At 28.8% G+C, this 23,416-nt stretch overlaps 1 protein-coding gene across 1 annotated transcript; it reads left to right on the forward strand.

Moving 5' to 3' along the window:
• Nucleotides 1-161: 161 nt before the first annotated feature.
• On the forward strand, nucleotides 162-21,767 carry LOC136986581 (dihydropyrimidinase-like). Its single transcript, XM_067284165.1, has 16 exons — nucleotides 162-208; nucleotides 507-579; nucleotides 3,366-3,460; nucleotides 5,892-5,965; nucleotides 6,040-6,150; nucleotides 6,225-6,383; nucleotides 9,339-9,481; nucleotides 11,018-11,086; nucleotides 11,172-11,292; nucleotides 11,388-11,544; nucleotides 19,625-19,766; nucleotides 19,846-19,929; nucleotides 20,004-20,183; nucleotides 20,247-20,333; nucleotides 20,412-20,479; nucleotides 21,640-21,767. The coding sequence occupies exons 2-15, from the start codon at nucleotides 556-558 to the stop codon at nucleotides 20,451-20,453; spliced, it is 1,488 nt and encodes a 495-aa protein (XP_067140266.1). The 5' UTR covers nucleotides 162-208; nucleotides 507-555; the 3' UTR covers nucleotides 20,454-20,479; nucleotides 21,640-21,767.
• Nucleotides 21,768-23,416: the final 1,649 nt, after the last annotated feature.

Here is a 23,416-nt window from a genome sequence, read left to right on the forward strand (position 1 = left end):
TCACTCGAAATGTTATTTAAAAATTGCAAACATAATTTTAAATAAAATTGCGGGTTCTTTGAACTTCTTTCGAAAATAATTTATTTAATAACCTTCGAAAATTTTCGCGGTAAATCACTTAAGTAATGGAAGTTGATACAGCAGTTTCTAGCGGAGAATATAAGTGAATGTTATCGTTTTTTTTCTTTTGAGAGAGAATTAATAAAAAGTAAGGGGCAAAGCAGAAATCCTAAATCGTATTCTGTATAGAAATATGCAAATTGTAAAGATCTTATACGGTAGTTTATTAGATTCAACGAGCGTTACAGACATTACTGTATTTATATAATATGATGATGATTTTGCTGAATGTCTGTTAAATAAATAAAAATATATAACTACACGCAGTATTATATAATAATAATATAATTTTTTAAGATTACTATTTCAATATTTAAAAAATTAATTAAATGGAATATGATAAATCTGAGATAATTTCTTATCAACTTTTATAACCTTGATTTTAGAACTTGAGGTGAGATAAACAGTTAATTTCATATTTTTCTGAAGTAAAATATGGATGCCAATAAACGTTTTCAGGTTTGTAAATAATAATAGTTTTTCTCTTTTGAAATTTATGTATTTATTTGCATCCACAAAGTAATGCTATTGTAATATGTGATGACTCCTCCAGATGCTATACATGATGTAATTTTTATTTCTCTGAATTATCTTTAATTACTACATTGTAAGCTTATGCAGTTGATTGGCTGGATTTAACAGTCAGAGATCCCTGGGCACAAATACAGTGGGGGTCCCCCCTTTAAGAGTAGGCAAATTTGATGATTTAGAAAATTTACACAAAATACTGTACAGCGATTTCAACTAGGAAGTTGTAAATTTTATTTAAAAATAAGGTTATTGTAAACATACATATATTTTATTGTATAAAACTAATTATTTTAATTTAATTGAAAAATACCTATGTAAAATTTTTTTCCCAAAATTTTCTGTTTCATAGGTTTTTCCCTGGTTTGGTTTTCTCTGCCTGTGGCCCTCGTGATTAGGCCACACTAGGCTGTCTCGCTAACAGAAAAAAAAATTATGTTTAAACATAGTTTTGTGGGGGCCCTGGGCACCGGCCCCAAATGCCCTTATGTAAATCCAGCCCTGTCCCTGCAATGATAGACTTTATTAGAATGTGCACATTATTTGAAATAGTTATGAAATAAAAAAGTAATTTAATATAGATTATTTTTTTAATTAAACTATTTTTATTATATTACATTTCACTCACATGTAATTTAAAATATTGAGTTTTAATGTGAATAAAGTTGTTAGAAGCAATGGAGTAGCCAGGTTTTGAAGTGATGGAGGAGCAAAGGGATAAAATAGGCATTGAGTGTTTGTTTGAATGTCATAAAATAAATGGTAAATAGAACAAAATTAATATTAGGAAGAACATTTACTTCCTTGTACCCCTCTGGTCAGTGGTGTAGCTAGGGGGTGCGGTAGGTGCAGTCTGCACCGGGCCCCTGGAAAAAAGAACCAAAAAATTTTTCACGGCAATTGGAACGAAGCAAAATTTGGCATTTGGCTGCTTGAGATGCTGGGTCCCCTATTACGCAGGAAAACCAGCAACTCAACTCTAATCTAGTTATACACTATATAAACCATTACACAAAAATATTTTAGTCTGTTTACGTAAACAAAAAAATACCTAACGCCTAAAATACCTTCATTGCTGTATCTTTGGAACTTAACCTGATTTGTCAAGATAGACCGACGGAGCTTCTGAATTTTATTCATCGATACAAATTAATCGATTCGGTACCAAATATAGAAATCGGTCTCTGAATCTTCTTAACGATCAGAGTTAGTGTTGCAACTTGTGAGAGAAGCTTTTCCAAGTTGAAGCTAATTAAAAACCTGAGATTGATTTGACGAAACCTGAGATTTACAACTGAGATTGACGAACCTTACCATTTTATCCATTGAACTTGAAGTTACTGATTCCATTGATATTGATTCTGTTATTTCTGATTTTGCTAGTCAGAAAGCTCATAAAGTAAGTTTTTAAAATTTAAATGTATCCTAAGATTATTTGTTTTACCTTGCACAAATGGAATAAATAAAGTCAAAAGTTGAAATTTACAGAAAAAAATTACTTGTTTTTGTTTGGACGTTCCTGATTACTATTACGGAAAAGGACATCCCTGCTAGAAAATTTTTTTTTTGGGGGCCCACAAATCTGGTTCCGCACTGGGCCTGGAGAACCTAGCTATGCCGCTGCCTCTGGTTATGCCACAGATTAAATGACAAGTGCAAAAGATCTTGCATTCCATTTTTAATTACAACTGTTCACAGCTGTCCTTTCCTATTAACTAACTAGAAGACATTAGCATTTGTCCAAATTTCTCCTTCATTCACTGTTAATTAATTCAATAGATCTTGATATGGCCTTCCTGCAGAAATAAATACAAGCTATTATATTAAGTACCATTATAATTTTATAATTTGTTTCAGGTGATAATTTGAATTAGAACTTACTTTGGAATAAAATGAAGATAGTTTATGAGTATTTTAAAATTGGAGCAATGATGTCATATTGGAAGTAGAGTGGATAGGGACATTGCTTTCCATCTTCCCCACTTTCCAATCATGAGATATGATCCTGTACTACTGATGGCCCACTTCTTAGGTTGGCATCTCTGCAAATTTAGCCAGACTGTTTTTAAATGCACATGGACAAAAACAAAGGCTAATGACCCTATTTTTGGTCAGTCAGTTATTTTCTTATCTTTATCTTGCATGTGTCTCACTATTGAATCTTGCTATTGTCTTTCATCATCTTATTACTTTACAATTTATAAGAATCTTTTAATACAGAAATTACTATCTGGATGAAGTTTTACAAAATTTATAAGAAATCATTGCTGCTTTCTTTAGAAGCAATTGTAGAGCATACTAACTTTTGGTATATAATTTGCATCATATTGCTGTAAACAGTTAATTACCATAAAATTGATAATTCTCAAAGTTTAAACTGATCATGTTAGTGATAATTTAGCTTTAGACAAAAGTGTACAAAGAATTTTATATTATGCTATGTTATGAACTTAATAATTTTTCTGTAAGTACAGAATAAGCATTAAATCTAGTGATTTTAAGGCACTGGAAATTTTTGACAATAAAATAGAAAATTCATGAAAATTTACAATGGCACTTCTGTGAATCCTGTCTGGATTTACATTAGCATAGTATGTCTCCACATGAGAGAAATCTAATCCCTATGATAGACTGTTTCCACATTAGAATTTTTTAAAATTTATTCTTTATTTTTAATTTTTTCATTTTTTAAAATAAAATAAAATTTTCTATTTCAGAAAGCAAATACTAAATTATTAATTCGTAATGGTTTAATTACAAATGATGATGCTTCGTTCAGTGGTGATGTCTATGTAGAAAATGGAATTATATCGTAAGTATATTGTAATAAAGTAGACTCTCCCATATCAAACTAATGTGGGTGAGAGTGATCTGGATATTAGAAAAATCCAAATAAGAGAGAGAGAATTTTTAAACAAGACTGTAATATATATGCTCACTGTATGTATAAAAAAAAATTGTTTATTTTGACTTTGACACTTATTTTTGATAATTACAATTAATTTTCAAAATATTGTGTTAAAGTTGTTTGTTTTGTTCTCAATTTTCTGATGAGCTGCTACATCATATCTATGCCTCGTCATTATCACATCAGTGATAATGATGAGGCATAGATATAATGTAGCAGTGGTTGATGCATTATGTTCTTCTATGAGCTTCAGTTCAATTTTAACAAAAATTTTTTTAAATGTATATACCACAGTATGGAAAGGTAAGATTTGGAGTAATATACAATATTTTCAAAAATTTTTGCTCATCTTTGATCAGTCTGGATAAGAGAGGAACACATGTGGGAGAGTCTGCTGTGAATTTAACTAATTATAGTTTGTCTTAGGACATTAAATTTTATGATAAATTTTTACAGGGTGAGTCAAAAGTCTCTTGCATCCTTTTCATTCCAAAAGTACTGAAGATATATTGATTTTGTTAGCATAGTTATGTAATAAGTTGTTAATGGATTTAACTTTGTTTTACTGTCATGTTTGACCACGATGAGGCACTTGAGTAGTGGCAGATTCTTATTTAATGTGACCATTACTCACTGACCCACTTTTTACCTTTTGTTTGTCTAGCAGACATGTTGAATAAATGTGTTCTGTTTAGCAACTTGAGTTTCTTGTAATCACTTATGTTAATTATAACACAAGAATCTGATGGGATATTTTTGTTGATCTGGAAAATGATTTTCAATATAAAAATGTCCTCAAGACCGCTTTTACTGTAACTTTTTAATGAACAGAGATAGCATAAAAGTTTCAATGACAAAGTAAAGAGCATCATTTAATTAGCCTAAAATTAGCCTAGATTCAGATAAACACATTTAGGACTGCATAATTTGCAGCTTTAAATTTATGAGGAGTAAAAAGTAATTTTGTTTTATGTGATTTTGAAAATCATTCAAGGTTGGTTTGATGGATGAAGTGACAATGCTCTACCTCAACTGGCGAAATGACCAAAAATGTTCAAAAGGAAAAATAGTAAATAAAAATAATAAACCTAATACAGTGAAGTCTCATAAATGTAAAGTTGTTTATAAATAGTTCAAACAAGAATGCAAATGCTCTATGGCAACTGTTCTGGGAGCAAGGTGGCCAAAATCGATTTTGACCAAGTATATACAAGCTACCAACAAGCTAATACTACACCAAGCACCCATGCCAACCATATACTGTACAGGACAATTCTCCCAATGCACATGTATATTGGTATGTGCTTAGCTGTGCTTTTGATGAAAATATCTACAATATTATCAAAATTAATTTCCTTGATAAGATCAGATTCAATTTTCAACAAGACTAAATAATTTAATTTTAGGTCTTCTGCATCTTTATTTGGGTAAGCCTACTATATCAAAATTTTAAAGAATAATTTATAATTTCTTAATTAACTTTATCTCTGTATACTTACTACAATTATCAATTAACAGGACTTTTCCTTAACAGGAAAAACAATGTGTATATTTTTAATTTTTATTGGTAATTGTAACAAAAAATATTTTTAATTGTTGATTTGTAGAAAGTGCTATTTGAATGCCTGCTGAGGAGGGACAAACAAGTCTGAAACACAAGCTTAAAGTGTATGTGTAAAAAATAAGTCCTGTTAATTGATAATTGTACTAAGTATACATAGATAAAGTTAAGCTATTATAAAGGACACAAAGGCATAATAATTGAATAATTTATAATATTTACTCTAATATATTAACATAATTACTCTAAGATGTTACATTTTGTAGATGGCAAATAATTAGATTAATATACTCTTAGTGCCACTGAAACAAATCATTCTTTTTCAGGTTTTGATATTTTGAACATGAGAATCTTTTGAATACTAATAATTGTAGTGAATACTCTAGTTTGCATGTACTGTATTTTTCTCAAGTATTGGAATACAATACAGTAAAATAAAATTTTTCTTTGTATATTCAAAAGTATCAGACTAAATGTTATTCTTTATTACAAGAACATAAATGTATTTAAACATTTTTCTGCCAATTGTAAATGATTACATGTCTAGACAGTCAGCTGAGACTACTTGGAAAGGAACACAAATTTACTTGGAATTTAATTTTATGCAGTATCTGTTGATTCACAATTCTTGCATAAAACAACACCATACTGTATTTGCAATAAAATATGAATTAAAAAATAAAAATGAAAAGATTTCTATGAATAAAAGTTTTAAAATAATTCCTTTTATAATTACATGATGTAATAATTAAGTTATTTTAAAATAAATTTTAGAAAGATTGGTAAGAATCTAACAGTCTCATCAGACACTAAAATCATAGAAGCAAATGGAAATTATGTAATTCCAGGTAAATAACTATTTTTTGTGTGATATAATAAGATATTTAATTATTATAATTGCTGATTTATTAAAAATTATTAGGTGGTATTGATCCTCACACTCATTTCCAGTTTCCTTTTATGGGAACTATAAGCATTGATGATTTCTATTCTGGAACTAGAGCAGCTTTAGCAGGAGGAACTACTATGATAAGTATGTCAAAATTAAATAATTAGAATGTAAATATAAAATAATATGAATTTACATATATATGTATTTCATTGCAGTTGATTTTGTAGCAGATAAAGATTCTTTATTGAAAGGCTATGAGAAATGGAGAAGCTGGGCTGATGAAAAAGTTTGTTGTGATTATAGTTTACATGTTGTTGTTCCATCTTGGTCAGATCAGGTGAAAAAAGAAATAGAAATTTTAGTAAAAGAAAAAGGTACATACTAATAACAAACTAAAATTTATATATAAACACACATTATATCTTATTGTAGTATACAGTATATATTAAATTCATATCTTATATTTGATTTAAATTTCTTAGAAACAAAAAATATTTAAATATGTCAGAAGTATTTATCTGATCTTTTTAAATACATAGGCTGTTTTTTTTTTTTTTTTTCAACCTCTGATGGTCCTTAAAACAAAGACAAGTGTAAATAACAAAATGAATTTATTACCAAAAGTTAGGTAAAAGCATGGTTACTTTTTAACATAATCACTGTGAAGATTGAGGCATTTGTCATATCTATGGACAAGCTTTGCACTCTCCTCTTCATAGAATGTTACCGCCAGTAACTTGAGATGGGCCTTAATGTTGTTTTGAAGATTGTCATTAGTCTCAAACCTCTGCCCTCCTAGCCATGTTTTCAGTTCAGGAAAGAGGTGGAAGTTTCTTGGCACTAAATTGGGCTATATGCTGGGTGTTTAAAAAGTTTCAAGCTGGATGGAAGTCTGAAAGGTGTGAAGACTTCCACTCCCCATTGTGGACCTCGCTGAGCTCAAGATGGGCTCAGCCAGGTCCACAATGGGGGTGGCAAAGTGGCAAGGAACAAGTGCCAGATATATCTAGAATAGATTACCCATGAAAAATTCCTGAAGTTGTTCACCCAAATTCAAACAGTCTGTTGCAGGTTGTGAGAGCAATAGACTGATACCTTAACCATCTCAGCCATCTGGCTGTATTTTTATCATCATCATCAATGGAAGGAAAAAATGTTCCCAAGTTTGATGTTAGCTTTTCTTTTCCTCAACATTCTTTCAAATTGGTGATTTTTTCCATAGTATTCAGAATTTGGGATTCTGAAAGTTGGCAACTCTGCACTCATCTGACTTAATCATACAGAACACTCACCATGTATGCTTGCAATGGGGACCTGTATGGTATGAATTATATCTATTAATATAATATAATTTGGGCTTGATTTTTATAGTTCTAATTTTCAACATGTTTTTATATCTTACTTCACAAATTATAAAAATTTATTATAATATGTAATTAAGTTATATTTAGCAAAAATTTCTTTACAGTAACCTAATATTTTTAGATTCCAGTAATGTGAATACTATATCTGACAAATATCTAGAATTGTATCTAGAATTGCTAATGTTGCTCACTTTGATCAAAGTACATAAACAGTCAACTTATTTATATAATGAAAAATTTTATTAATAGAGAGTAAACAATTTAAACTAATTTAGTGATAGATATATTTATAATGTAAATTAAAGTTTGGAATATATTAGTACAAAAATGCACTTATATTTTTAGTAAATAATGAATCTATTGTGTTTTTACATTTTGTACTATGTACAAAAAGCAAAAGTTACACAAAAATATATTTTTTATAAAAGGTGTTCCTATTAGGGTACCATTGTCAGCCGTTAATAATTTTGCTGGCTTCAGACCAATAACTAAATTATGTTACTATTTCTGCTATTTTTACTTAATTTCTAAAAGTGACAAAAAATAAGTTTTCTAAAAACCTTTGATTATTTTTTCACATTTTATCTTTTTCTAAATAAAGTAAACCATTATAATAATACAAAGTATTTATATCAACGTTAAGCTAGGTTTAGCAGTTTTATAGAGAATTATATATAATATTTACAATTATTTTTAATAGAAAAAATATATATAATTAGAAAAATGTTATGTAAATCTTTTAGAATATTAGAGATGTAAGGATAAAATATTAATGGTAAAAAGATGAAAAGTTAGGGATGGTCAGTAGTTCTAGTATTAAACTTAAATAATAATCAAATTTAAATTTGAGGATATCCTCATGATATGAATTTAACAATATTAATTTATATATTCTGAGGATGGCTCATATATATAAAAAACAATATTATACTGTTATAAAGATATTTTTGCTGAAATGTAACAAAAATTTTGTTTTTTTTAAGTTACCTTTTATTGAGTAGTGATGTACAGGAATTCCTTGTTAATCCATTTTTCAGGCATCCTGTGATCTGACAAAGATTTCTATGATTTTCTCAACTGCAGTTTTGAAATAATACAATTCCTAACTTTAGATAACTTTCTAACTAAGATTTTAATTAATAAAAAAATATTAGAAAAAATTTCTGTAATGTAATATTATTTAATATTTTGATGACCGATTATATCGTATTTTAAATGAAATAAATATAAATGCTTTATTTACATATTATTAATGTCATACAGAGTATGACCAATCGATCATTTTATAAACATTGATCTAGTCACTGAGCATATGTTTGAACTTTAAATGACAACTGAAAATATTGCTGATGCCCTACAAAGAAATTTTAAAAAAGTTGAGAAACAAAATGAATTAGTTTTTTAATTTGCAGCTTCTTTAAGAAGAACTATGGTACTTCTCAATCAGTTTGATTAGTTCTGAGATTTTTTCATTTCATATGATACACAGAATTTTTAGCAAGGTTGAGGCCGAAGGTTTAAATGCGAAAACGTGTACGTCGGACGTTCGGCGCCGCTTTCCTGTAAGCCTAGAAGTTTGACAATGGCATTTGGAATGTTGAGCATGATTCCACTGACTTTCCAAACACCATTGTCAAACTTCTAGGCTTTCAGGAAGCGGCGCCGAACGTCTGACGTGCACATTTTCGCGTTTAAAACTTCGGCCTCAACCTCGCTTTTGTTATGTTGTATTTTTGATATAAATTTAAATTTTTTGTTATATAATCAATATCATGGTTTTTCTTCTTCCCCTAACTCTGTATTATCCATAAAGCTTTTGTTTTGGCAACGTAACTCCCACAGTTGATAAGGGATGCCTGTAATTAAAATTACAGTTATATAATATATCTTGTATAATTTCTTCTTTTAATATTTAAAACAAGAAATATAAAACTTTAATAATTTTAATGGGTTTTTTTTAATTAGGAATCAATTCCTTTAAAATATTTATGGCATACAAAAATAATTTGATGTTAAGAGATTATGAAATTCTAAAAGTGTTTGAAACCTGCAAAAATGTTGGGGCACTAGCATTGGTCCATGCTGAAAATGGTGACATCATTGAAGAAGTAGGTTTTGAAATAGTATATAATAACTTTTCTATAAATATGCTAATATAGTTATTAAATATTAATAGAATTATTTGAGTTTGGTATAACTTTTTACATGCAAGCATGAAAAAAAATGGATTAAGGTTAGGTTTTAAATTTAATAATTAAAAAAATTGTTTTATACCACTTTAATACACTGGTGTGCAAAACTTAAGCAACAGTTGTTTTTTTGCTGTAAGTTTGCAAGAAATCAGTTTGATCAAGACATTGAAATTCAGAATACAGAGACAGTATTTTGTACTTAAAGGATGAATACAGCATACTAGCACAAAAATGAACAGAACACATACAGTATGGAATCACAGCCTTCTTACTGTAGTCTTGCTCTGCGTGCCCTCACGTCATTTGTGATATCGTCTTCCTGAATATGAATCATATTTCTATTGAATTGGGTGTCCAATGTACTGATCACAACAAGCCTTTTCTACATTTTCGTGGCTATCTGCTTAAAAATTACATTGTTGCTTAAGTTTTGCACATCAGTGTATTGTATATATACTATATTGATAGCCTAGAGTGAAAAACTCATAACACAAAATTTGCAACATTTGTAGAAACACAAGAAATGAGCAATTAATTATCGTGACATTGTCACAATGCCAAGCTGCAATTTTTGATTATATTTTAATTTTAAAAATGATATGACTTCGGGTCCAGATCAGAAGTTTATATATAGTTAATTTGGGTCTCTGGCCCCTAATATTTCCATATGTGGTCTCTATTTTCATTTATTTAACTCCTTGAGATTAACAGATAACAGAAAGACAGATGACAATGGAAATCTATAGGCCTGAAATTTTCAAATTGAAGTCCAAAAATTTTGGGTTTGGACACTTAAAACACTTAATGGTTTTAAAATGTTGGCTTTAATTTTTCAGTGTTAAAGCATAGGTGTTTTTGGATTTTGAGAGGTAAACTTGACATAAAGCTTAGAAAATAATTTCAAGACTTACGAAGTTTTCACTGTAGGCCATTGATATATTTATAATTCATAAATTATAAACATTCCTCCAATTTAATTTGATTTACTCTGAAAAACTCTTTTCAACTTCAATAAAGGGTGAAAATGTTATTTGGAAACAAAATAATATATAAAACTTAGAATTGAAATTTTTTTATGAATTATTTCAGTAATAAAAATTAAATACAATTAGTTAGTTAAATATTTTTATATAACTACAAATTAGCAAAATATTTATTTAAATGCTAGTATAACTAATACAGTTGTTTTAATTCCACATTTACAATAAACAAGTATTATTTAAATCTTGAGTTTTTTAAAACAAGCATCAAATATTTCATAAATTCAAATTAAACATTAATTTTTTTCTTATACTGAAATTTATATCTTATAAAATCCTTAACTGATTTGTTAACTTAAACTTTTTTTTAATTTTAACAACTTCATATTTAATCAAAAATTCTAGATTAATGTAAGTTTTATAGTAATATTTAATATTATAATGATTTTTAGTTGTCTTTTTATAAAAACAGAATTCTAAAAAACTGCTAGAAATGGGAATTACTGGCCCTGAAGGGCATTTATATAGCAGGCCAGAAGAAGTAAGTACAAAGTTATAAAATAACTTTAGAGTTAAATTAATAGTTAAAATATTAATTAATTATATTTATATTAATTAATATATAGGTCGAAACTGAAGCAACACACAGAGCAATAATTTTGGCAAATCAAATGAACTGCCCTTTATATGTTGTTCATGTTATGAGTAAAAGTTCTGCAGATATAATAGCTGAAAAAAGAAAGAGAGGTAATATTTTTTACATTACTTAATTAATTGAAATCATGATTTCAATTATTTATAATTTTAATATATATTTTTTAAATATAATTTTCTTTCTATAGGAAATATAGTTTTTGGTGAAACTCTTGCAGCCAGTTTAGGAACTGATGGAACACCGTACTTTGACAAATGCTGGCATCGATCAGCAGCTTATATTATGTCACCGCCTCTTCGACCTGATCCTACAACACCTCCATATCTCATGGATCTATTAGCAAGGTATTAAAACAGAGTTTATTTTGTTATTGCTTTTAGAAGTTTTGTAAAACTAGTAATAAAATTTTTGATTTCACATAATGTATAAAAAAAACTTTTTATCAATAAACAAGTTTGGAATATTTACAAAAATCTAATTGAAATTCATGAAACTGTGTCTTTAAATCCTGTGATGATAGATAAAAAAATGTATTTCTGATTTCTTTATTGGAAAAACAAATATTTTTGCTAAAATCTATATACAAAATTTGTACCAAATTTTTGACTACATTAATTTTACTTCTAAATAATGGTACTGAAAAGAAAATATTGCATGTCAGTTAATCTATGTATTTTTATTCATTTTTATACATAATCTCCATTCTGATCCAATACACATTTGTCATTGTTATAGAAGTTTGAAAATATTTTGTTAGAAATCTGTTTCAATAGTTCACACAAAATGAAAAACAGCTTAGATGATTACTTTGTAATTTTTGTAAATGCTGACTTTCAAGCTGCTTCTTTATGAAATCAAACTGGCAAGTATCTGAATAGGCCAAATCTGCAGTGGTAGGGAATAAGTTCAGTTTCTGGTCATTCAGCAGAAATCACCAGATTCAATGGGAACAAACTTTTTGATATCTCTAACTCTTCACCATTGCTTGCACTACATGACAGCTGATTCCAAAATGTGCAGTAGCAGTTTCTATAATTATCACATGTTGATTCTCTCTTATAGGAGCATCAAATTTGTCTTACTTGATTTCTTTAGAATCATCCTACAGCAGTGGCGTGCTGTCATTGGAAGTGATGGAAGTGCTGCTTCCACCTTCCAATGACCTTCCCTTGTATTTTATAAAATATAAATTTTCATATTTTAACATACTTTTGATTAATTAAAATTAATATTTTATTATAACTGCATTATGTATCTTTTACAAATTTCTATACTACATGTGAAAAAAATGATAAGATTGCTACTGTATATTCGAATAATTCGGTGGCAGAAGGAATGTCGAAACCGGGTCAGTTTCCAATCAGCCAGCTTATATAGGCATTGGCGCATGTGCTTTACAGAGCACCAACCTCACCTGATTTAGCTGGTAGAAGCAACACACGCATAAAGCATCCAATTTTATATCCCGGAGCAGTTCTGGGCTGTTAGCCGCCTGCTAGATATTCGGCCACCCTCACCCAATTATGTGAATCATGAGCAGACTAGATAAATGGCAGGCAACCCCCAGCCCGGGCCAGCTATGGCTCGTGAAAAGTTTCTATCCGGCCCGCGAGATTTTTAATAGATTATTAAATTAGAAAAATAACTAATTAATAGTTATTTTTCCAATTCTTTGTAATTTTCAAAAACGATAAGAGAAATAAATGTAGTAATTAACTTTTTATTTATTTATTTCATATTTGCAAACTAAAAAAATTACAAGTCACAAGAAGGTGTCAATTAACTACTACGGCCTGCAGAAAAAACGTAAAATTTATTCTGGCCCATGTTATAAAAAAGGTTGCCCACTGTAGACTAGATTTATAACCCAACCGATAGGAATTTACTGGCATGTTTTTATGATAGTTCTGTATAGTGACAGGAGTTTAAAAAAAACTCCATTATAATATTTGATATATTTATTCTGTGTTTATTCTGCTCTCCCATCTTATATTACTTACGGATTTCAATGTTAAACCGGTGATATTACGATTTAGTATGTCCCATCTGTAAGGGGATGCAGAAAAAACGTGTACAATTCTAGTACAGTGTTAAAAAATTAACTGTTACTTTGGCAGCATCATTTACAACCAAATTTAATGAATGAGACATACAATGGTACAAAAAAAAAGCTCTAGAATTTATTTTCCTTAAATTTACGATTTATATATCCATTGTCATAAAAATTTGTCTTTCCAATGTTTTCCCAAGACTACAGATATTCAGGTACAAAGTAACTGGTTTCGACTTATTTCTACTAAGAAGTAGTTAAATAATTAAGAGATTAGGGAATGGGGACGTAAATAAAACCCTGCTGAAAGAGCCAGAATTTTACTTAAACAAAAGCTTAACCGAACCAATTACTAGCTCAGTACAGTGGGGAACTGATTTCCATGTACACCTGGTACTAAAACGAATTACAGTAGTTAGAAAACAAATGACTATTAAGTTTAACATATATACAGCTATGGTGAGAAACGTTTAAAATTTACAACAGCCCTCTGGTGTCCTTTGAGATATACTAGTGATGCGACAAAAGAGGCATTTGACATTGACTGGTATTGGCACCCTCGGGATTTGGCAGGCTGCATGCACGCACGTGCCACACACCTACCAGGACGCATCTGATTCTATTCATTAGCCACTCATAGGGAGCTATTTCACTAAGTGGATTGTTTTAAGATTTAAAGTAAAGAATATTTTGTTATTTTTATGTACGTTTTTTCACAAAGTTATATTTAATTATAAGTTTCTTTAAAAGTATATTCATACAATTGAAGAATTTTTTGTACTAGGTATGTATGTTCATCACACATTTTGTTTTACCAAGTAAGTTTTTTTTATAATTTTAATTTTAGCCCTTATATTGTGGCTAGTGATTCAAAAATTTATTTCAAAAAGTTTTGGCTCAAGACCATATAATGAAAAAGAAAACATTATTAAAAGAGAAAGACCAATGCCTAAATTAAATATAAATATGTCAACAAAAAAATTTTGACATTTTGACGATAAAATTTATGACGAATGACGATTCTTTCATAAAATTGAAGTAATTTGGAAATTAAAATAGAATAGAATTTAACATTGGTAGACAATATAAAATAAATATTGAAAATTATAACAAGATAATTACGATTAATAGATATATCTAAATTAATAGATGTTATATGTTTTTTTCTCAAAGTAAGAATTGGCATTTAGAGGGCATAGGGAATTTATTGAATCTAATAAGAAAGTTCAATATAATTACCTCTGTTATTTATTAAGTACGTCAGATAATCTATTAAAAATACATTTAAAGAAGTATACGGTTTTTACTGGCTTATCGAACAAACGAATACAAATGGGCCCTGATGTGCAATTAATTGATTGCCCCTGTAAGTCGGCTTCTTACAGAAACACAGCTTCCCTATCATCAAATGTCACGGCATGCCACTGTCCTACAGATAACCACTGTATGACTAATCTATAATGTCTGTTTAACCCATCATCTGATTGTCTAATGCTACAAACACTTATGAAAACTTCTTTATATGCACATTTTAGTCTTTGGTGACTAGCAACTGTAAAAATTTTCTCCTTAATGAGGAATTCAATACTCCACACTGTCAAAATAACATGAAGCTGCCCCCATTTTCTCATCATACTGTTTTGACATGGCTGATGCAAGTGATATCATTTTATATTACAGAGTAAAATGACAGTGCCACTACCAGACATAGTTTTCTGATGCTATGGCTATTCTTTTATTGCTAACATAGTATGATGTTGGCATTACTTTTGGTACAATTTTTTCTGTAAATAGTCATTAGAAAATCACTTTTGAGGAAAGAAATTTTAAAAATTGCCTTTTTATCTCAAAGATGATTTTATTCTCTAATAAATTTATCTAAAATAGTATGAGATTAAATAAAAATTATTAAGTTTAGTAAGAGATGGCGCCTAACGCCGAGCCTTAGTGCCAAATTGTCTTATTAATTATTTATTTATTATAGCAACTCTAGCCCGATAATTCGGCTCTTGTGGATGTGTAGTATGAGATTGTTATTTCTCTAAATATCATAATAGAAATCTCCTAAAGAGACTGATTTCTTAGGTGAGGCAATAACTGAATGAAATTTTGTGGATTTCAAACATTTTCATACTTCTGAAAGTGTGTAATGAATATCTTATGAATAATTTAACTTTTTGATATTGTAGAAAAAGTTTAATATTCCACATATAAGGACATTAATTTTTACATCTAAAGTATTCATATCTCCAGTGTATAAACATTAATTTATGTTTAGATTTTATAAAGTTTTTATATTTGAATAGATCTTATAGTAAAATATAAGATCTATTCAAATATAAAAACTTCATTAAATCTTTATTTTAAATTTATCAAGGATTATATAAAATTTAGATCAGTTGTTGCTCAATTTAAGGCCAATCTTGGATGTTTAATAAAAGTTATAAATTGTGTTCCTTTACATGTGATTAGAAATTATTCATAAATTCAATAATATAGATAATATTACATCAGAATCTTCAGACAGGTTTAGTATTAATTATATTAAAATTTCTAAGTTAATACTATTTTAGCAAGAGTTAGTGTTGCAAAATTCTTTTGGAATGTCTTCTGTCTAGAAATTATTGGAATGTTTATTGAGAAATTAACAATAATAATGTTGATTGTAAACTGATTAAACATAAACACAACTTATTTAACTTAATAGAAATGTAAATTTTGAAAAATTTTAATTTAATCTAATTGATTGTATACAAAAACTTTGGATTCATGTACATGCAGCAATGCAGCAGTAATACAGTAATATTAGGTAACAGAAATTCCTGTAATGCTTGATACCATTATGATGTTAAGAGAATAAAATACAGCTATATAACTGTGTTTTATTCTCTTAATAACCATGTAAATTTTGTCTAAGGCTAATTTTCAAAATCAAAGATAAAACAGCAATGTTATAGATGATGACTGCATCTGCAGTGTTTATAGTAACATTAAGTCACATTACTTTAACATAATCCCAGAAGATCATTATAAAACATCACATGCCGAGAATATTGATGCATGCCATTTGGGGAATACTTCCAATCATTTATTTACCTTTTCAGTTCTTAAAAAAACCATAAATTCTCTTGTTACTTCCACCTACAGTCCTGATTGAATTCCATCTATTTTTTATAAAAGACTTGCTCCCTTGATGGCCTCTTTGTTCCTTCATCTGTTTCCCCAAATTTTGGACTCCAGTTATATTCCTCCTCAATGGTCCCATTCTGTGATTTCTGTCATTCCCAAAAAGAAATAAAATCCTATTGTCCAGTTACATTATCTCCAACAATGTTAAAAATATTTGAAACTTTTTTGTATGAATTTTTGTATTTTCCAATTACTTCTCATTTATGTCCAGTCCAACATTCAAGTTTAGACCATCACTCCACGACATATAACCTCCTTGAAACACAGCGTTACATTTTATCAAATTTTAACTTTCTACTTATGTAATATGTATTGACATTGCTAAGGCTTTTGACTCCGTTGTCCCTAGTACTCTATTGGATAAATAAACTTTTGAATTTGAAATTGATGATAAAATTTTGATTTAGATTAATAATTTTTTCTGTATTGCTCCTGTCAAATTAAAATTTCAGACTTTTACTTTACACACTTTACCCGTTTGATTGGTATTCCTCAGAGATCTATATTTAGCAATTTACTGTTTATAGAAAACATTAATCCCTTTCTCAAATCACATCTTCTTTTGTAAATGTTTATGCTAATGACATAAAACTTGCTAATTCTTGTCATAACTCATTGCAATATGATATTGATGATCTTAATGCTTCATTTAAGACCGTTAACTTGCAAATTAATACAAGTAAAACCAAAATTATGATTTATAGTCTGGTTAGAGCTATCTTCACAATATTTTTTATATTGATAACCACATTCTTGATGTAGCTGATACTGTCCAGGATCTTGGTGTCGTTTTTGATTTAAGACTTTCCTTTAAATATCATATAGAATTACAGTGGTGCCTCGTATAACGTACGCCTCGAATAACGGACGCTGCGAACAACGGACTTTCTGTTTGGCCGTTACGTGACTCGAGCAACGGACTGGCTGCGAACAACGGACTTTCCCGCATAATTGGTGACTGCTCCATGGGTGCGTTCTTTAATAGCAGTCGCTCTGCGTCTCCGCTACTACGGGAGTGCGCTGCTGTTTGTAGGCATTTAGGAACGATGGTGAAAGAAAGAAAGATAGCGGCGCCCGCACTATCAATAGTATCGTGATGGAAGAATCTATAATTCTAAAATATGAGCTTTAAAAGGCAAAAGAAGGGGCCCAATTGTAAAATTTAACCATAAAATGGATTATTTGTTGAAAGAGCATTCAAAATATCCTCGAAAAAAAAATTCGTAAAGACATTTACATCACCGCGTGCGCTAACTGGCGCTTTCGCAATTTCTAAATTCTCATTCATAAAACCACATAATGGACCCGGAAATGAAACTATCTGAGCCATGGAAGACGCCATGTTGCTTTCCACAATAAACTACTGCTACAAGCGGCCGTTTTTGCCGTTCGACGGCGCGCACTCCCACCGGAATTTAGGAACGCGTTCCGCAGGAGTTTTTAAACGGATGTCGCTCGCGAAGAGTTACGCGGAGGCATAAAAGAACGCACCCCATGTTCATTTTTTTAATGATACAGTACGGTTATTTTATGCTGCGGAACGAATTAGATGTTTTAACATGTGTTTCTGTGGGAAAATGCATTTCCTATAACGGACGTTTCACTTAACGGACGTGCACCTGGAACGGATTAAGTACGTTATATGAGGCACCACTGTATTAACTAAAAACATCTCAATTCATAGGGGCATGTTATGGAGAAATTTCAAAGCAATTTCTAGTAAAAGTACAGTCTGAGCACTTTTTTTACTTATGTACAAACCTTAATAGATTATTTTGTATGTATTTCTTTGTAAAATAGGGCTGGCAGAAATACAGTACAGTAGAGAGTCGTTAATCCGAATCAATTGGGGACTGGGGTTGTTTGGATAACTGATTATGTACGAAAAAATATATTAACCTGTCCGATGTTCAAATTTTTCTTCATTGCATGTCACTTTGTGTTGAATTTTTCTCCGTTGCATGTCGCTTCGTGTTGAATTTTCGTCGATTTTAAGCCTTACGAAAATTTTTATAATAATAATCGAGGCTATTGTATCGTTAAAAATTATTTCTTTATTTTGTACAAACAAAATAAATATATTGAAGAATATAAAAACATGAAAATTATACTTTAGAAGTAAATCTAGTATCCAAAATGTTCGATTCAGCATGACACAGTCCGACTGAAAATCGTTCGGATAACTGGTGATTCGGATAACTGGGGTTCGGATTAACGACTCTACTGTATTAACAACGTTAAAACACATAAAGAGATACTAAAAAACAAAATTTGGCAGAGGCGTAGCCTCTAAAGAAAAGTCATCTCTGCTGTGGAGGATAGTTTGTTCCTGGTGATTGGATATGGTGAGTAGAGAAGATATTTTTAGTATCTGTTCACGTGTTTTAACATTGTTAAATAGTATCTGTTTATGTGTCTTAATAGATTATGCTCTACTTATTTGGGCATCAGCCCTGCTTCCATTTTGAATAAATTTCTTACAGAGTTAGCAAAGGTTTACCTCCTCTTAAATAAACTAGAAAACCTTCTAACTGATTCTCCCAAGGTTGCCTGCATTTACCTAGGTCTCTTCGATTTTTATAAATGTATCAATTATTTTGATTGAATTTATTCCTACAAATATTTTAATGGTCTTCTCTCTTCTAAATTTCTTTTTATACATGTTCTTTCTGTTAATTTTAGAGATACAACATGTTTGTACTCCCCATACACTTGTCTCAATGTTATGCTTAAATCTTTTTTCTTCAGGTATCAAAAGTCTGTTACAATTATTGAATAATTTTACTTTCTGGATCTTCATAGGTTTAAATCCATCTGTAAAAAAGACCTTTATGTTTGATCTACTCACTAATTTTCATGCCATTTCAAAAATGTTCTTTTTGTGTGTTGTACATGTTCAATTTTAATCTTCAGGATTGCTATATGTTTATTCAGGGGATCAGCCATTTTTGTCATTACGACATTGCTGTAAGTCATTGTAAAATAAATAAATAAATAAATTTTTCCATTAATAATTTTAGTAAATTGTGTTATTTAATTATTAAACATTTAAATACAGTTACAGTACTTAATATTTACAATTTTAATTATCAAAAGTTGTTTTTTTTAAGATAATTCTGTAATGAACAAAAGATATTATTATTGTAAGTAAAAATATAATATAATATATATATTTTTTTTTTAAGTGGTGATTTGCAAACAACAGGCAGTGACAACTGTACTTTTTCTGCGGAGCAAAAAGCTTTGGGAGCAAATGATTTTACTAAGATTCCAAATGGAGTAAATGGAGTTGAAGATAGAATGTCAGTTGTTTGGGAGAAAGGAGTGGTAAGTAGTAAAGATCTTAATGAACTTAATTTGATATAAACTAATAAATACAGAATTTCAAAAATAAATTTAACAATAGATGACAGGTAAACTTGATCCATGTCATTTTGTAGCAGTAACTAGTACAAACACAGCTAAAATATTCAACATCTATCCCCAAAAGGTAAAATCAAATAATTTTTAGATCTTCTAAATGAATATTCTCATTTACTGATTCTAATTAAATTTATATATTAGGGTAGAATTCAAGTGGGTTCTGACGCAGATATTGTTATTTGGGATGGTGAAACAACTCGAACCATTCAGGCAAAGACTCATCATCAACTAGTGGATTTTAATGTTTTTGAAGGAATGACATGTCATGGTGTTCCTATTTATGTTATATCAAGAGGAAGAGTAGTTGTGGACAATGGAAAGGTAATTTTTTTAAATGTAAATAATGCTTTTAACCTATGAAATAACAATTTTTATTTTGTTTAGTTAAATGTTAATCCTGGTACTGGTCGTTTTATTCCAACTCCATCATATTCTCCTTATGTTTATACACGAGTACAACAAAGAGAAAAGGTATATATAACATTCTTTTATATTACTATCATTACTATTTATATCAGTTTATTATAATTTATCTTATTTCTCCTGTAGTTTAGACTGCCTAAAAAAGTTGATCGTAATTCTATTGGTTAATTGGAGATTTAATATCTTATATACAGGTAATATTCTAATATACAGTGGGTGATCTGTTAATGAACATAATCTATTCCAAGACTTTGTTCACTATCCGAATTGTTCGTTAACTGATTATCGATTTACCATAGGTTTTTATGGGAATTTGATTAATTCATTGTGGAGACACCCAAAAATAAAAAAATATATACTTTCTTACTATGTTTATTTGTAATAATAAAAATACATATACACACAGTCTTGCATTTTTATTAGTCATGTTTTTTTTCTATTTGTGGTGGTTAAAGAATCTGTCTAATGTCGATTGCATTCCTCTCTTTTTCAGGATTTTTCAGAAGTAATTAATAGCATTGTAATTGTAGAGATCCCTAAGCCTATTAACCTCAACCTGGTTTGGATGCCATTCTAAGACTGTTGTTCTGATATCCTCCCACTTCAAAAGATCTCTAATAGCAGATATTGGCATTAATCCTCTTTTTCAGAAGAAAACATATCTCACTGAGTTTCTTGGTGTTCTTCATTCAAGAGTTCTTAGCATTCTTCTGTCATCAGATCAGTTTCAGGTTCCATTATGAGCTTTTCAATATTCTTTATTTCTCAGATGTGATTTTTGTTACTCCTTAAGCTGCTTGAGCCTTCTTGATTATACAGTATAGTTCATAGATAAGATTGAACTGCGGTCTACTGTAGACCTGTTCAAGCCATACTGCCCAGCAACATCAGACATCTTCTGCCCACTCTCTACCTTTGCTATTATACTCCCACCTTTAGAATATAAAAATCGGTGCAAAACTTAACAAGTGCCCGCCCAACAGTCTTGCAAATAATATAAAAGAATTGTTTTTATCAGAAAAATAAAAGGGGAATTACAAGAGTTTCAAAGTTTGGAGGAATACTATCCAATCAATATATACTGGGCTGAGCATCAATGTCAACGTTTCTCAAGCTCCAAAAAGTTTTGAATTGTTGCCTGAAGACAAGGGATGACCAATTGGTATTCATTATTCTATGTTGCTTCTTCTTGTGTTTGTTCTGTGAGGTGTTCATTATCCAATCGTGTATTCGTTGTCTGAACATAAAAATCTTTTGCGAAAGTGTTTGTTATCCGATTTGTTCGTTAACTGATCACCCACTGTACTACCGTTTCAAATATCTAATTTATTGTTGAAATATATTTAATTTTTAGGATTGAACACATTCATGAGGATTTGAATTTTAATTACACTTGGAAAGAAGACATTTTTATATGATAATGAACCAAAATATTTTTAAAATAAAACTTTAAAATTCATTATACAATATATTATCTAAACATACATTTTATAATATATTTCAGTTCAAAAACAAATGAAAAATAAGAATTTATAAGAATTTTTACATTTAAAACTAAGTTTATATATATATATTATGTATTTAGATAATAAATAACTGGGAAATAATAATAAAATAATCAAATGATGCTTTATACTTTTTATTTCATATCTGATATAGAAAAGTGCATTTTAAGTTATAATACTGATATTCAGTACATGAATTAGTACAATAATAATATACCATATAAAGGAAAACTTCCATTTCAATTATTTTCATAAAATTTCGTATTTGTGCCAAAATTTAATAACTAAAAACTAAACTGAAAAATAAAATCTTACATTATACAATGATTTTAAACAATAACAAACATTACATAATTTTTTGTTGAATAAGGCACAATTAACTAACATGATACTTAATATTAATGGAAACAAGTATTGTATGTAAATTATCAATGGATGATTTCCATATAATACATATAATAATAATGTAAATTTCTTTCTATTAATGTTGAATATCATGCTATTTAATCGTATCTTATTCAACAAATTATTCATTGCTATCTTGAAAGAATATGTGAAAAAATATATTATTGCAGTACATTGATTTTTATCACAATTATTTTATCTGGTATTGGGTCTAATATAAATTATATTTAATCAAAATTATTAAGTAAAATACACTGAAAATTGTTAATTGTAAAAATTTTAATGTTTTACATTTATACAAAAATATATAATAAAAGAAATACAGATGATTTTAAAAAGTGCACTTTCATTTCATTTCAGTTCATCATACTTATATCAAAAATTTATGTATTAATATTATCATTTTTTAACATTAATTACTATAAATTATTAATGAAAGTAATGTATTTTTAATTTTCATTTATTTTAAGGTGAGATATACAAAAAAAGAATTTAAAAGATAGAATTAAATCTATATTTATTAAATTGATAAAATAGATATCTATAATGAGAGCTTATCATAAATTAATACACAATAAAAAAATTTTTGCTAAAGTGCATTTTGGATTTAAAATTCCTCTTCAGTTAGCAATGTTTTTGAGAAGCAATTTAGTTTACAATATTTGTAATCAATAAGTAGTAGTAAAAATTATTACTATCAAAAATATTTTTTATATATTAAGTTCATTACAACAGTTGTTTTTAAAATATATAATCGGTTGGGAACTGTTTGTTAATGTTTTCAATTCTTTTGTAATTCATTTACATTCTAATGCTAGTTCTTTTATTTATTCAAAATTATTTTACTTGCTTTATAGATATGACATACTTCAATCATCTATATAATAATGCCAATTTTTTCTATTTGAAATGAATTATTTTATATTTACTATATTTTCAAAATCAATTGTAATTATTTTATTGTTGCAAACTGTAATATGTAAAAAATACTTTTTAAATATTTATACTATATTTATTATATAATAAAAATTTTAACTACTGCTTATCAATTACAAATATTGTAGACAAAATTAATGATGTCAATGCTTTAATTTACATATTGATTCTCAAAGAAATTGCTAACTGAAGAGGAATTTTAAATCCAAAATGCATTTTAGCAAAAAAAGTTTTTACTGTATATTAATTTATGATAGAAAGTGAAAAATGAAAACTGTAAAATTA

The sequence above is a fragment of the Centruroides vittatus genome, unplaced genomic scaffold, assembly GCF_030686945.1.
Source record: "Centruroides vittatus isolate TY-2023 unplaced genomic scaffold, ASM3068694v2 scaffold_1152, whole genome shotgun sequence".
Lineage (NCBI taxonomy): Eukaryota > Metazoa > Arthropoda > Arachnida > Scorpiones > Buthidae > Centruroides > Centruroides vittatus.

Coding starts and splice junctions, on each gene's coding strand:
- LOC136986581 (XM_067284165.1), top strand. CDS start 556: ATGGATGCCAATAAACGTTTTCAG. Junction 9,482..11,017: donor ATGGTGACATCATTGAAGAA/GTAGGTTTTGAA, acceptor TTATAAAAACAG/AATTCTAAAAAACTGCTAGA. Junction 19,930..20,003: donor TCAACATCTATCCCCAAAAG/GTAAAATCAAAT, acceptor TTTATATATTAG/GGTAGAATTCAAGTGGGTTC.